We start from the raw sequence: 12825 nt of genomic DNA on the forward strand, positions 1-12825 counted from the left end.
TTAGTGTCATCTATATTGCGTTAAATGCAATTTTAGACTATTTTTTCCAGGACAGAAGGAAAGACTTAAGAAAGTAAGTTGACCAACACGGAACAAGTGTGACCCATAGTCAAAAGGGAGAACAATTTCCAGATTCTGCCGCGGTACAGATAACGTGTGAAATTTTGGGTTGAAATGGCACGACAAGTTAAGCGTACAGTGAAGTTCCAGAAAGCGGGACACTGCCCTTGTTGTGAGGAAAGCGTCTAAATTACACACAGATTTACTCTGTAATTCTGGCGTTACATGGACCATGTGCAATGGCGCGTCTAGCAGTAGTGAAATGTACCAACAATTTGTCCAAGGACGTGTAGACGTGGGTGGTGCTGAACGGGAAGAAAGGAAGTCCTTGTAACATCCGATTTCCATCTTCCAAGCTAACTGGAAGAAGGAATGGGACGACAGAAATTTTGTAGCAATGATGATATTCATACAGCGGTTTTCGAATTGCTCTGTGAGTATGAAACTGATTCTCGTCGTCGAGGAACTGAGCTATTTGGTAGACGATTCCTACAGTTGCTTGCAGAGGCTTGTTGACAGTGCTGAAAAACAGTATCATATTTCTGCGTCACTTTGAAGTGAAATACAGTGATATCCTATAATAATGTGTAACTTACGTTCTGAGGTTCTCTCATATTCATCACTACGTCAAGTGAACGCTTAAAGTAAGACAGCGTTACGACATCGGTAGATGTGCAAATAAACAATACTGTGAAGTTAAAATCTTCTGGGTTATTAGGCCGCTTCAGATTTCTTTTAATATGATCGACGTTTCGACCACTCTGTTTGGATCTTCCTTAGGATCTTCTGGTGTCCACTACTGCTAGAACACTGTTCTAGCCAAAGTGAACACCACAAGATCGGGAAGATCACAGCAGAGTGGTCGAAACGTCGATCATTTTGGAAGAAATCTGAAGCTGCCTAATAACCCGGAAGATTTTAACTTCAGTGACAACGGCTACGAAAGCCTTCAGACTTACATAAAACAATATAGTGGCTAGAATTTAGAACGCACCTACATTTTTGTGATAATATTAAAAGATAAAACTTATATACTAGCAAAAAAAAAATCGCGATCATGTGTGACTAACTACACTAACAGTTCTGGAGGTGTCACACCATGCAGTTGACCCTTTCTCTGAAACTGTCAATGTCATTTCTTTGACAACGACTCAAGCCGCAGCTTGTGTAGAAAGAGGAAGATAAAAGTAAATCTAGAATGACAGTTAGCGGTCTTGCATATTGCGTCGCTAAAGTCTACTGTTACATATCCCAGACTTAGGGCGCTTGAGCTCAACTTGTGGGAATGCGTAATGTAGCGATCTGAACATAGAAACCTATGTTTCATACGAAACCATCGAGCTAGCACCGAGTTCATCCACACCGCTTTCGGACCACCTATCCTTCTACGTGTAGCTGTAGAGGGCAGTGTCCACTAATCATATACTCTAGAATGTGACTTTAATTGGGCGTGGACAGTGACAGATGAAAGTTGTCATAAGGCGTCGATATATTATTGGAACACATATTAAGAGCACAATAACAGATTTAAAATATTCTTGCGTAATTTCTGCGCAGTTCAAAATAAGCCACGACGTTTATACTTTCTTGTGACCCTAGTCACTAAATGAAACAGTTAAACCGTCAGGAAGACGACACTTCTCTAATGTCATAATGTTGATTCCGCTATCTCCATTTACAAAATCATTCAGGCGACTACCGGAAAGATGTACGCCCATTAACACTACCGCTCCAACTTAGTTACTTCGTCACGCAAAATCTCTTGGTGATGCCTTTCGGGACCACACTCAGTAGCCGTCGGATATTATACAGTTCTTAAAAACAAGCTGAGAAATTGTGATTCTGGCCTTCATTGTTTTGCATTGTGCTTTCATTAATGACTCTGTTCGGATTATTTTGTAATTGTATTATTCATCAAAGCGTTTTTAACACACAATTTCACCTTGCAATGTGCTATATTATGAAAGAACTGTCCAGTCTCGACACAGGGAGCTTCAACAGCAGATGGTTATATACAGTATGTAGCTGACGCTCCGAAACTATGGAAACGGCATCAGCATAAACCCAGTGCTTGCAATGCTTCACTCTTTGAATCAAAAAACAACATCATGCATTGCTCACACTAAGTTAAAATTGGTGCAAACCATTAAAGATAATGGTGAGAAACTAATTTAACGCAAAATTTCGGTGGTTCAAAATTTCGATGGTCCGCTTTACCGCCCAGTGACAATTGCAACTCCACCAAAACTTGTCACACCGGAGATGCTGTTTAATTGCCATTTGTGTTCATACGAAAGCTTTCGACTTAGACAATACTATTTTCCTTTACTCTTCTGTGATCATTCACAATTTGCAATAAAACTTGTAGTGTGGATACTTCTAATTATTATAGGAAAACTCGACAGGGTATTGTATGTTCACGAGCAATTTACTTTTTTGAAAATTTATATTTTGAAAAGGTAGTTATTCCATGTTTTTATAGAATAAAATGTTTTTCCTCCAAAACTGCTGTGTACTATCCCAGTACCTCTACGCATATCAACCAAAATATGTGGTAGGTAGAGTCAGTCTCCCCTACATATATTACGCACTCATCATTACTGTAATAATTATTAATAATTTTAATTATTAAAAGCAATGCATGGAACATATTCTCCTGAATAAGTCTGCCTATTGGTGGAGAGCATACCAGAATCGCTAAAGCAGATCAGTCCTCACATAGAGAGCGAAAAATGCGGTGGCAGACTTTGAATTATTAACATGTGTAGATGGTAATATTAGTATCATAAATCAACTTTTAGAAGTAAAATACAGAAATTTTGCCTAGTACTGTACCTGGCTTTCTTTCCATCAAATGAAAGTGGGTAGGCACACAAGAACATTTCAGTTCCAACCCGAAATATTTTCCATAATTCTGGGGGTGTGATCATTATGTTCAGAATGTTGTCAAATAATTCTGCATGGCTATTTTACAAAATTTGGTTAGATAACATCGATTTTGTAAATTACACTGTAGGAAATACTGCAACCAGCCACAAGATTATTTGAAATGTTTTTATTTTACCATTATCAGTTTCGGGGCTGAACCTATAGTCAGATGGAACTTCGAAAGTTCTACTTTTGAGCCATATTCTAATACAGTTTTCGTGATTCTTACTTTACAAGACGTTTTATATTTACGTTCGAAATTGTACGCAGGTTTTTGTGATTGCATAATTTTATACATATACGTGCTCTACACATTGTACTTATTTCCTAAAAAGCCCTCCTTTACATTTTACAAGACGGGGGTTCGATTTTCTTTTACGATCCACCTATGTCTACATAGATACTCCGCAGTCCACCGTACGGCGCATGGCTAGTGTACCTGTAATACTAAAAGTCATTTTCTTTCCTGTTCCGCTCGCAAGCAACTGTCTATATGCCTCCATTTTTTTCTTATTTTTTGTCATCAGTCTTCAGACTGGTTTGATGCGGCTAGCCACGAATTCTCTCCCGTGCTAACTTCTTCATCTCAGAGTAGCACTTGTAACTTACGTCCTCAATTATTTGCTAGATGTATTCCAATTTTTGTCCTCCTCTACACTTTTTGCCCTCTACAGCTCCCTCTAGTACCATGGAAGCCATTCCCTCATGTTTTAACAAATGTCCTATCATCCTGTGCCTTCTCCTTATCAGTGCTTTCCACAAGTTCCTTCCCTCTCCGATTCTGATTCTTTCCTCTCCTTACCTTATCAGTCCACCTAATTTTCAACATTCGTCTGTAGCACCACATCTCTGTAACCTTTTCTTCTACTCCGTCCCCTACAGCTGCATTCCAGTCTCCCATTACTATTAGATTTTCATCCCCCTTTACATACTGTATAACCCTTTCAATATCCTCATACACTTTCCTTTCTCTCTGTCTCTTCATCTTCAGCTTGCGACGTCGACGTGTAAACCTGAACTATCGTTGTTGGTGGTGGTTTTCTGTTGATTCTGATAAGAACAACCCTATCACTCAACTGTTCACAGTATAACACCCTCTGCCCTACCTTCCTATTCATAGCGAATCCTATTCCCGTTACACCATTTTCTGCTGCTGTTGATATTAACCTATACTCATCTGACCAGAAAACCTTGTCTTCTTTCCACTTCACTTCACTGACCCCTACCATATCTAGACTGAGCATGTGCATTTCCCTTTTCAGATTGTCTAGTTTCCCTACCATGTTCACGCTTCTGAGATTCCACGCCCCGACTCGTAGAATGTTATCCTTTCATTAATTATTCAATCTTTTTCTCGTGATAGCTTCCCACTGGGCAGTCCCCTCCCAGAGGTCCGAATGGGGGACTATTCCTGAATCTTTTGCAAGTTGAGAGATCATCATGATACTTCTTCAGTTAAAGGCCATATGTCCTGTGGATACACGTTACGTGTCTTCATTGCAGTGGTTTGCATTGCCTTCTGCATCCTCATGCCGTTGATCATTGCTGATTCTTCCGCCTTTAGGGGCAGTTTCCCACCCCTAGGACAAGAGAGTGCCCTGAACCTCTGTCCGCTCCTCCGCCCTCTTTTACAAGGCCGTTGTCAGAATGAGGCTGACTTCTTATGCCGGAAGTCTTCGGTCGCCAGTGCTGATTATTAATCAAAAGTTAAGCAGCGGTTGGATTCGAACCGAGGACAGAGGAACTTTTGATTAAGAATCCAAGACGGTACAGCTGCCCTTCTTTTTTTTTTTTTTTTTTTTTTGGCAGATTTCATTTTGTTCGTAATTGTTCTTTGGGTATGCTCGTGACGGACGTCCCATGACACCTGTTAAAGATCATTGTTGGGCCGTTCACTCAGTTTTTTACTACAGAGGGCAGCTAACCCTCTGACCGAATACGCTGAGCTACAGTGCCGGCAAATGACCATGGGTGAGCCATCATTTCTTGTATCTTATCTTCGTGGTACTTGTGCGCGATGTATGTTCTGCACCTTACTGATCAATAAACTGTACTAAACACAAAATGGAGTTTATATTATTATTTTTTACATCGGTTGCTGATTTGATATGCCAAAGTAAGTGGTGTGTGGACAGATATCGCACACTTCTTGAGTTACTTCAGAGATACTTCTTCATAATACAGATAATTATATAGAGTTTAGACATTTAATTATATAGGTTTGAAAGATGCTGGTAAGTTCTCTCTGTCATTTATTATTATTTCTGTCATTTAAAATTATAGAAGTTGTATGAAATTTTGGAGGTACATTTGACTTTTTAATTCAAGGTGATCCTTCAGTATGCAGTAGGGTCTATTGTGAATGAAACTGTGTAATCATAATTCGTATAACGAATTCATTGTACTCCTTTTTCAGCAAAATGTAATATCCACAAGCTTTCTTTGACGTTTATCTCTGTGACTTATTTAGGTCGTTGAGCCTGAGAGCAGTTGTTGAAATTGCTAGCAGTTGGGTCAATGTAAAATTTAAGACGCACAGAACAGTTTAGTTTATAAATGTCAAACATGTGGTGTACCAGTTGTGAACAATTTTGTGTTTCATTTTATTGACTGTGGAAAAATTAGTTTTGATGTTTTTGGCACGGATTACGTTTGCAGTCCGGTATGACACTTTGTCAATGAATGGTATGCAGATATATTTCATACAGTTTCGAAGAGGCTCTGAGCACTATGGGACTTAACATCTATGGTCATCAGTCCCCTAGAACTTAGAACTACTTAAACCTAACTAACCTAAGGACAGCACACAACACCCAGTCATCACAAGGCAGAGAAAATCCCTGACCCCGCCGGGAATCGAACCCGGGAACCCGGGCGTGGGAAGCGAGAACGCTACCGCACGACCACGAGCTGCCGACAGTTTCGAAGAGCTATTTGTGTCACAGTGGTGTTTCATTTGCACTTAGAGCTATCTTTCTTACTGTGTTTGTTTTTGATTCTGCTGTGAAGTATAGTGATGTTACAGCTGTAACCACTATTGTGAACTATTAGTGTGATTGTTTTTAGTTCTTGTCATTTATCTTCGAAGGAATTCTTTCGTATTCTGTTGAGCATTGTCCCATAATGTGCCATTTCCTGTTTGCTTAGGATAACGTAAAAGCTGTTGATAGTGACATCTGTTGTAGTGGACTTTCTTTATATTTTAAATTTATGTTTACCTGCACTACTCTTTTATGAACTTGTATTTATATCCCTATATTCAATCGTTCCTCCTGCCACAAAACTTCACTAATTCCCACTACATCTAATTTTAACGTATCCATTTCCCTTTTTAAAATTTCTATCGTACCTGCCCGATTCATCGATCTGATATTCCACGCTCCAATCCGTAGAACGCCAGTTTTTTTTCTCCTGATAACGACGTCATCCTGCGTAGTCCCTACCCGGATATCCAAATGGGGCACTAGTTTACCTCCAGCATAAATGGTTCAAATGGCTCTGAGCACTATGGGACTTAACTTCTAAGGTCATCAGTGCCCTAGACCTCAGAACTACTTAAACCTGACCAACCTAAGTACATCACACACATCCATGCCGAGGCAGGATTCGAACCTGCGATCGTTGCAGTCGCGCGGTTACAGACTGTAGCGCCTAGAACCGCTCGGCCACTCCGGCCGGCCCTCCAGAATATTTTACCCAAGAGAACGCCTTCATCACTTAAGAATACAGTAAAGCTGCATGCCCTCGGGAAAAATTACGGCTGTGGTTTCCCCTTGCTTTCAGCCATTCACAGTACCAGCACAGCAAAGCCGATTTGGTTAATGTTAAGGCCAGATCAGTCACTCATGCAGACTGTTTTCCCTGCACTTACTGAAAAGGCAACTGCCCTCTTCAGGAACTGCACGTTCGTGTGTCCTCTCAACAGATACCTCTCCGTTGTGGTTGCACCTACAGTACGGGTATCTATCAGACTGAGGCACGCAAGCCTCCATACCAACGACAAGGTCTATGGTTCATGGGGAGGGGGATCTCAGATTTGTTTCCACAACTCATAATGTGAATTAACATGTCTCCAGACGAATTTCCACTCTATCTGAAGCTAGTGTTACAGCGAGCATTGCTGTCATTGTTAAATGTGTAGATGATTTTGCAGAATGGTTTCCTGGCCAGCAGGTACACAGAAACAGTTCCTCCGCCACCGTGGGATCATAAATGCAGCAGTCACAACGTTTAGTTGTCAGAATTGATACAGGCGATGTAGATAGTGTCCCAGTGCATGAGCACGACCCTGGGCGTCAGCAGTGGCCTAGTGAAGTACACGCCATCATGAGGCAGCTATAATCGTGGCCACTGCAAGGGAGCGGAGCCAGCGCCTCAGCGAGTGCGCAGCTACGTCAGATCTGATGCTGTCAGGCGCACAGAGGCATCACTTCTGTGTGCACTAGCCAGCAGCTCTAAGTGGGTCACGTGGAGGCACATTTCGAAAGCTCTCGAACCAATAGACAGGCGTCAGTTCGAGTCACAGAAGCATTGGGGCTGGACATGGTTCATAGGCAAGCAGATACTAGAGGCAGCAGCTAGTTCCACATGGGGTCACTGGCTGGTGTGCAGGCGTTCACAGTGTATGCAGGAGCTGACAGCCGGTAGTGTTAGATACGTGGCTAATACTTTACTTGCTCGCCTTGGAGTTATTATGAGAAACCGCCACTAGTAGTCGCGCACAGCGTCAAGGCACCAAATATCAGGGCGCAGAGTGCGGCAACCGCAGTAGCCTCACTGCTTGACAACAGGCTTTCACAATGACAGATTGGTTGTAATCTCATTGGTGCTGGCACGCCTGGCTGGAGCTAGGGGAGATGGTAAGATGGTGCTACAACATACTCTGTGATAAAAATGACAAGATCACACACCACGAAGGAAATATCCAAATGGAATGGAAATCCGTAGATCTGATGTACATGCGGAGACAAATAAATAATTACAGTTTGACAAAAGCTGGGTGATTCAAAAGAAAGAATTTCACAAATTGAGCAAGTCAGTTGTGCACTGGTCCACCCCTCTTATCCTTATGCAAGCAATTATTTAGTTCTAGATTGATTTGTAGAGGTGTTGGATATCGTCTTGAGGGGTATCATGCGAAATTCTGTTCAATTGGTGCGTTAGATCGCTGAAATCCTGAGATGATTGGAGCGCCTTTTCCATAATTCTCCCCACTTTTTCAGTTCGGAAGAAATCCAATGATTTTGGTGGCAAAGGTCGGGTTTGACAGCCATGAAGACAAGTCGTAGAAAGTCTCGCAGTGTGTGGACGGGCATTATCTTGCTGAAAGATAAGCCCAGGATGACTTGCCGAGAAGGGGAACAAAACGGTGTATAGAGTATCGTTAACGTATCGCTGTGCTGTAATGGTGTTGTGAACCAAAGGGGTTCTGCTATGAAAAGAAATGGCAGCCAAGACTGCTGTTGAAGGTGTCTCCAGAGATGTCTTTGGTTGTAATCTCATTGGTGTAGAATTATCTTCGGTGATGAGTCCCGCATCAAAATGAGCCCCGATGACCAGAGATGTCCGGGACAATGGTGGAATGCCAACCGCACTGTCGCACGACATACGGCGCAAAATCCAGGAATGGTGGTCTAGGGTGCCATTTGTTCTCACAGCAGGACTCCTTTGTTTATCATTCACAGCAACATTACAATGGAGGGGGAGTGAAAGACCAACGCCACGTCATGGCAATAACTGATTTATTACGACTGCCTCTCACATTTAAGTAATAAGGAACGAAAAACATTTTTGTCGCTGAAATTCAACTACGTTTTATCGTTCTGCGTATGAAAATTTCTTTCGTCTTTGCAGAAACATGGAACATAGAAGAGGTGCCTCTGGCCAACTACTGGGTCCAGAGGCGTTAGTGCTGCGTATTTTGGGTCTTTGGAGGCCGCAGCAAGGCGGCGGGAACTTGCCTGGAGTTCTGATTGCGTCTGTAACTCTGGCTTCGATCGCTGTAGTTCCTGCTGGAGCTGCTCTCAGACTGTGTGCAGATTTTCCAGAAGAACTAGAGGAATTGGTGCTCTGCAGCTACATGTTTATTATTTGCTCCGGGTCTGTGATTAAGGTGAGGTATACAAGGTTTCATAGGATGATATCTCTGGAAAAAGAGACATTTAGCCTAGGAGAACACTTCTGAAATGAATTATTGGTTATATTTTAATGTTGTTCTGGTAATTACCGCTGTTCCATGTAAGAGTGAGTGGTGGAGAACGAGCGTAATCGGTGAGGCTTCACCAGAACACTACGTTCCCATTCCATCGCGTTGCTATTCTAACATACTCTGTATGTCATCGAATTACAACGTGATCGAAGGAGTAGTTATAAAGGCATTTCATGTGCCACAAATTGGGGTTATAAATCAAACCTCTCACGTTCGCAATTGCTATTCTGCCAGATGAGCCACCAGCTTAAGCCCAACTGAAAGATTAAGTCTGTCATGACGCTTATTGTGTAAGTCATTCTCTGGCATATGTAATGTAACACAAAACTGCAACTCTCAGAAAGCATTACCAGAATAAATTCAGTCTTAGAGGGAGTGTAACAACAGTAACCTAACTAGTAGGTAAAGCGACGGTGTTCACCCAGTCTCAGTGACGACCTCCCTTGTATAACAGGAAATATCAGCATTCTCACAGATTCATATGTAAAGAGCCGGGTCATGAAAAGAGGTTATCAATGATATTTAGTCTCTTACAGGCCATGCAGCTGTTTATGCTGAACCAGAGAACATATGATGGTCCTGTGCAGCGATGAAATGGAAGGCTTGATGAAGAAAGGGGTAACCCCTCATTTAGAAACAAATTGCTCACGTTTTCTGTTATGTATTCGAATATACCATACGTTGGTGACCAGTAGTTCATTTGTTACTGCTAGAATATACTCAGACAGCAGCCCAGAGAAACAGCAGCAACAGGAAAGAAACCGATTTTGTGACATTTCAGAAGCCGTAGGGATTCGACGGACGCCCAGCACCTCTGTTTCCGCCGATCGGTCCGCACTAGTGGCCATCTCAGTTACTGCTAGCAATTAGGTTAACCTCTCACCCATGGTCGAGTGGCAGGTTATCTCAGGATGTGGCAGCTGTGAAAGATATTGCTCGGGGTCCAAACGAAATGCCGCCCCAATTAGTCTCATAAACAAGTTTCAGATGCCGTCTGTGACTTAACCTCTCTGCCTGCAGGCAGTCACAGAGTGTGGGACTGGTGGTAGTTGATGTAAGGCGTTCTATGGGGCACCCTTAGTACATGGCTGCCAAGGAGGGGAAGAACGCCGTGGTGCACTCCTTGAGCACACTGGCTGGAGTCATTCCAGATGTAAAACGGGTCCTTCCGAATGTCATGAAAAGTATAGGCTGAAGCCAACTACAGGTGGTGGGGCACGTTGTAGCAATGATGTGTGTCGCTTTGAGATACTTGAAGTGATCAATGCTGCTAATCTTGCTTGAAGGTGAAAGCAGAGCTCATAATTTGCTGCATAATCGACAGGACCGATTGCGAACCGCTCTGTTACAGAGTCTAGTGGAAGGTGTGAATCAGAGGTTCACATGGTTCTGCGACAGAGTAGGTAGCCGATTTCTAGACTTCGGCCTTAGGGCGGTGGGATTTCAGGTTCCGCTAGATAGGTCAGTAGTCCATTAAACACAGGAGCCTGTTACACGGATAGCGGGGACTGTACGGCGTGGACGGGACGGTTTTTTAGGTTAGAGAGTCTCGGGGAAACACAAAAAGAGCTTCAGGCTCAAAGGATGCAGGTCAAATGTAGGATGAACGTGGATCCAGGAACTATTGGTACAACAGTTGTGAATTGTCGTAGCTGTGTTGGCGAAGTACCAGAGCTCCGCGCACAAGCAGAAAGCACTGATAGTCAAATCGTTATAGCCAGTGAAAGTTGGCCAAAGCCGGGAAAAGATCAGCCGAAATTTTTGCAAAGAACCTAACGGATTTCAAAATGGATTCGCTAAAAGCAGTTGGCCGTGGCGTGTTTGCTGCTGTTAGTAGTAGCTAAATTGAAGTGCTGTGTGTTAGCGTGGGAGGAGGTCATTCTTATCAATCGGAAAAAAATTATAATTGGATCCTTCTATCCACGTCCTAACTCAGATGATACATTTGCTAAATGGTTAAAACAAAACTTTATCCTCGATATGTTGACGAAAATACATGTTAAACCCGAACGTACGCATAAAACATCATCCGAAATAGTGTTAAATGCATTCTCTGAAAATTATTTCGAGAAATTAGTTCATGAGCCCACTATAATAACAAACGGTTTTGAAAACACACTTGACCTCTTGGCGACAAATAATCCTGAGATAGTAACGAACATCAAAACAGATACAGGGATTAATGATCACAGAGGTGTCGTAGCAAGGCTGAATACCGTAACTCTTTAATCCTACAAAAATAAACGAGAAACATATATATTCAAATAAAAATTCGCTTTACCCCTTCCTGAGAGATAATCTCCACTCCTTTCAAAGTAATAAATTCAGTGTGGACTAGATGTAGCTTGAATTCAAAGAAACACTATCGACAGTAACTGAGACATTTATACCTAATAAATTAACAAACGCAGGATCTGATCCCTTATGGTACACAAAACAGGTCAGAGCACTGTTACAGAAACAACGGAAAACGCATGCTAAATTTAAACGAACGCAAAGTCCAAAAGAATCACGATATATTACGGAAGCTCGAAATTTAGCACGGACTTCAATGCGGGACGCTTATAATAGTTTCCACCATGAAACTTTGTCTCGAAACCTGGCAGCAGATCAGAAGAGATCCCGGCCATATGTAAAGTATGCTAGCGGCAAGACGCAATCAATGCCTTCTCCACGCAAGGGCAATGGAAATATGTCGATGACAGTGCTGCTAAAGTAGGGTTACTAAACACAGCTCTCCGGAATTTCTTCACCAAAGAAGACGAAGTAAAAATTACGGAATTTGAATCAAGAACAGATGTCAATATGAGTAACTTAGAAGCACATGTCCTTGAAGTAGTGAAGCAACTTAAATCTCTTAATAAAATCGAGTCTTCCTGAACAGACTGTATCCCAGTCAGATTTCTTTCAGAATATGCTGATGAAATAGCCCCGTGCTTAACAATCACTGCTCACTTGTAGAAAGATCCCTGCCCAAAGCCTGGAAAGCTTCTCGGGAAACACCAATATTCAAGAAACGTACTATGAGTAATCAATTAAATTATAGGCTCATGTCGCTAACATCCATATTCAGCTGGATCTTGGAACATATATTGTGTTCGAACATTATGAATGATCTCGAAGAGAATGGTCTATTGACGCATAGTCAACATGGATTAACAAACCATCTTTCTTATGGAACACAACTAGCTCGCACTGTGTTGACTATTATCGTCAAAGGATTTCAAAATGATCCGTATTCGAGATTTCCAGAAGGATTTTGACACCGTACCTGACACGCTTGTAGTGAAATTGCGTGCTTGTGGAATATCGTCTCAGTTATGGAACTTGATTTGTGGTTTTCTATCAGAGAGTTCACAGTTTGTAGTAATTGATGGAAAGTAAACGAGTAAAATAGCAGCGATTTCTGGCGTTTTATAGGTCCTCTGCTGTTCTTTTTCTATATAAACGATTTAGGAGACCATCTCAGCATGTGTCTTATGTTGTTTGTAGGTGATACTGTTGTTTAACGTCTTTTAAAGCCATCAGAAGGTAAAAACAAATTGAAATAGAATTAGGAAAGATATCTACTTGGTGTGGAAATCGGCAATTTACCCTATACAGGGTGGCCGGAAATTCCCGTTAGAAAC

At 42.0% G+C, this 12825-nt stretch overlaps 1 protein-coding gene across 1 annotated transcript in view; it reads left to right on the forward strand.

The window, feature by feature from the left end:
- The first annotated feature begins 7575 nt into the window (after window positions 1–7575).
- The window catches only part of LOC124744807 (odorant receptor Or1-like), a 45539-nt gene continuing 40289 nt past the window's right edge, over window positions 7576–12825 (forward strand). The window contains exons 1-2 of the mRNA XM_047248931.1: window positions 7576–7631; window positions 8842–9100. Coding sequence (XP_047104887.1) covers window positions 7576–7631; window positions 8842–9100 — 315 coding nt within the window. The remainder of the gene's footprint in view (window positions 7632–8841; window positions 9101–12825) is intronic.

Source organism: Schistocerca piceifrons, chromosome 1, assembly GCF_021461385.2.
Source record: "Schistocerca piceifrons isolate TAMUIC-IGC-003096 chromosome 1, iqSchPice1.1, whole genome shotgun sequence".
Taxonomy (NCBI): Eukaryota; Metazoa; Arthropoda; class Insecta; order Orthoptera; family Acrididae; genus Schistocerca; species Schistocerca piceifrons.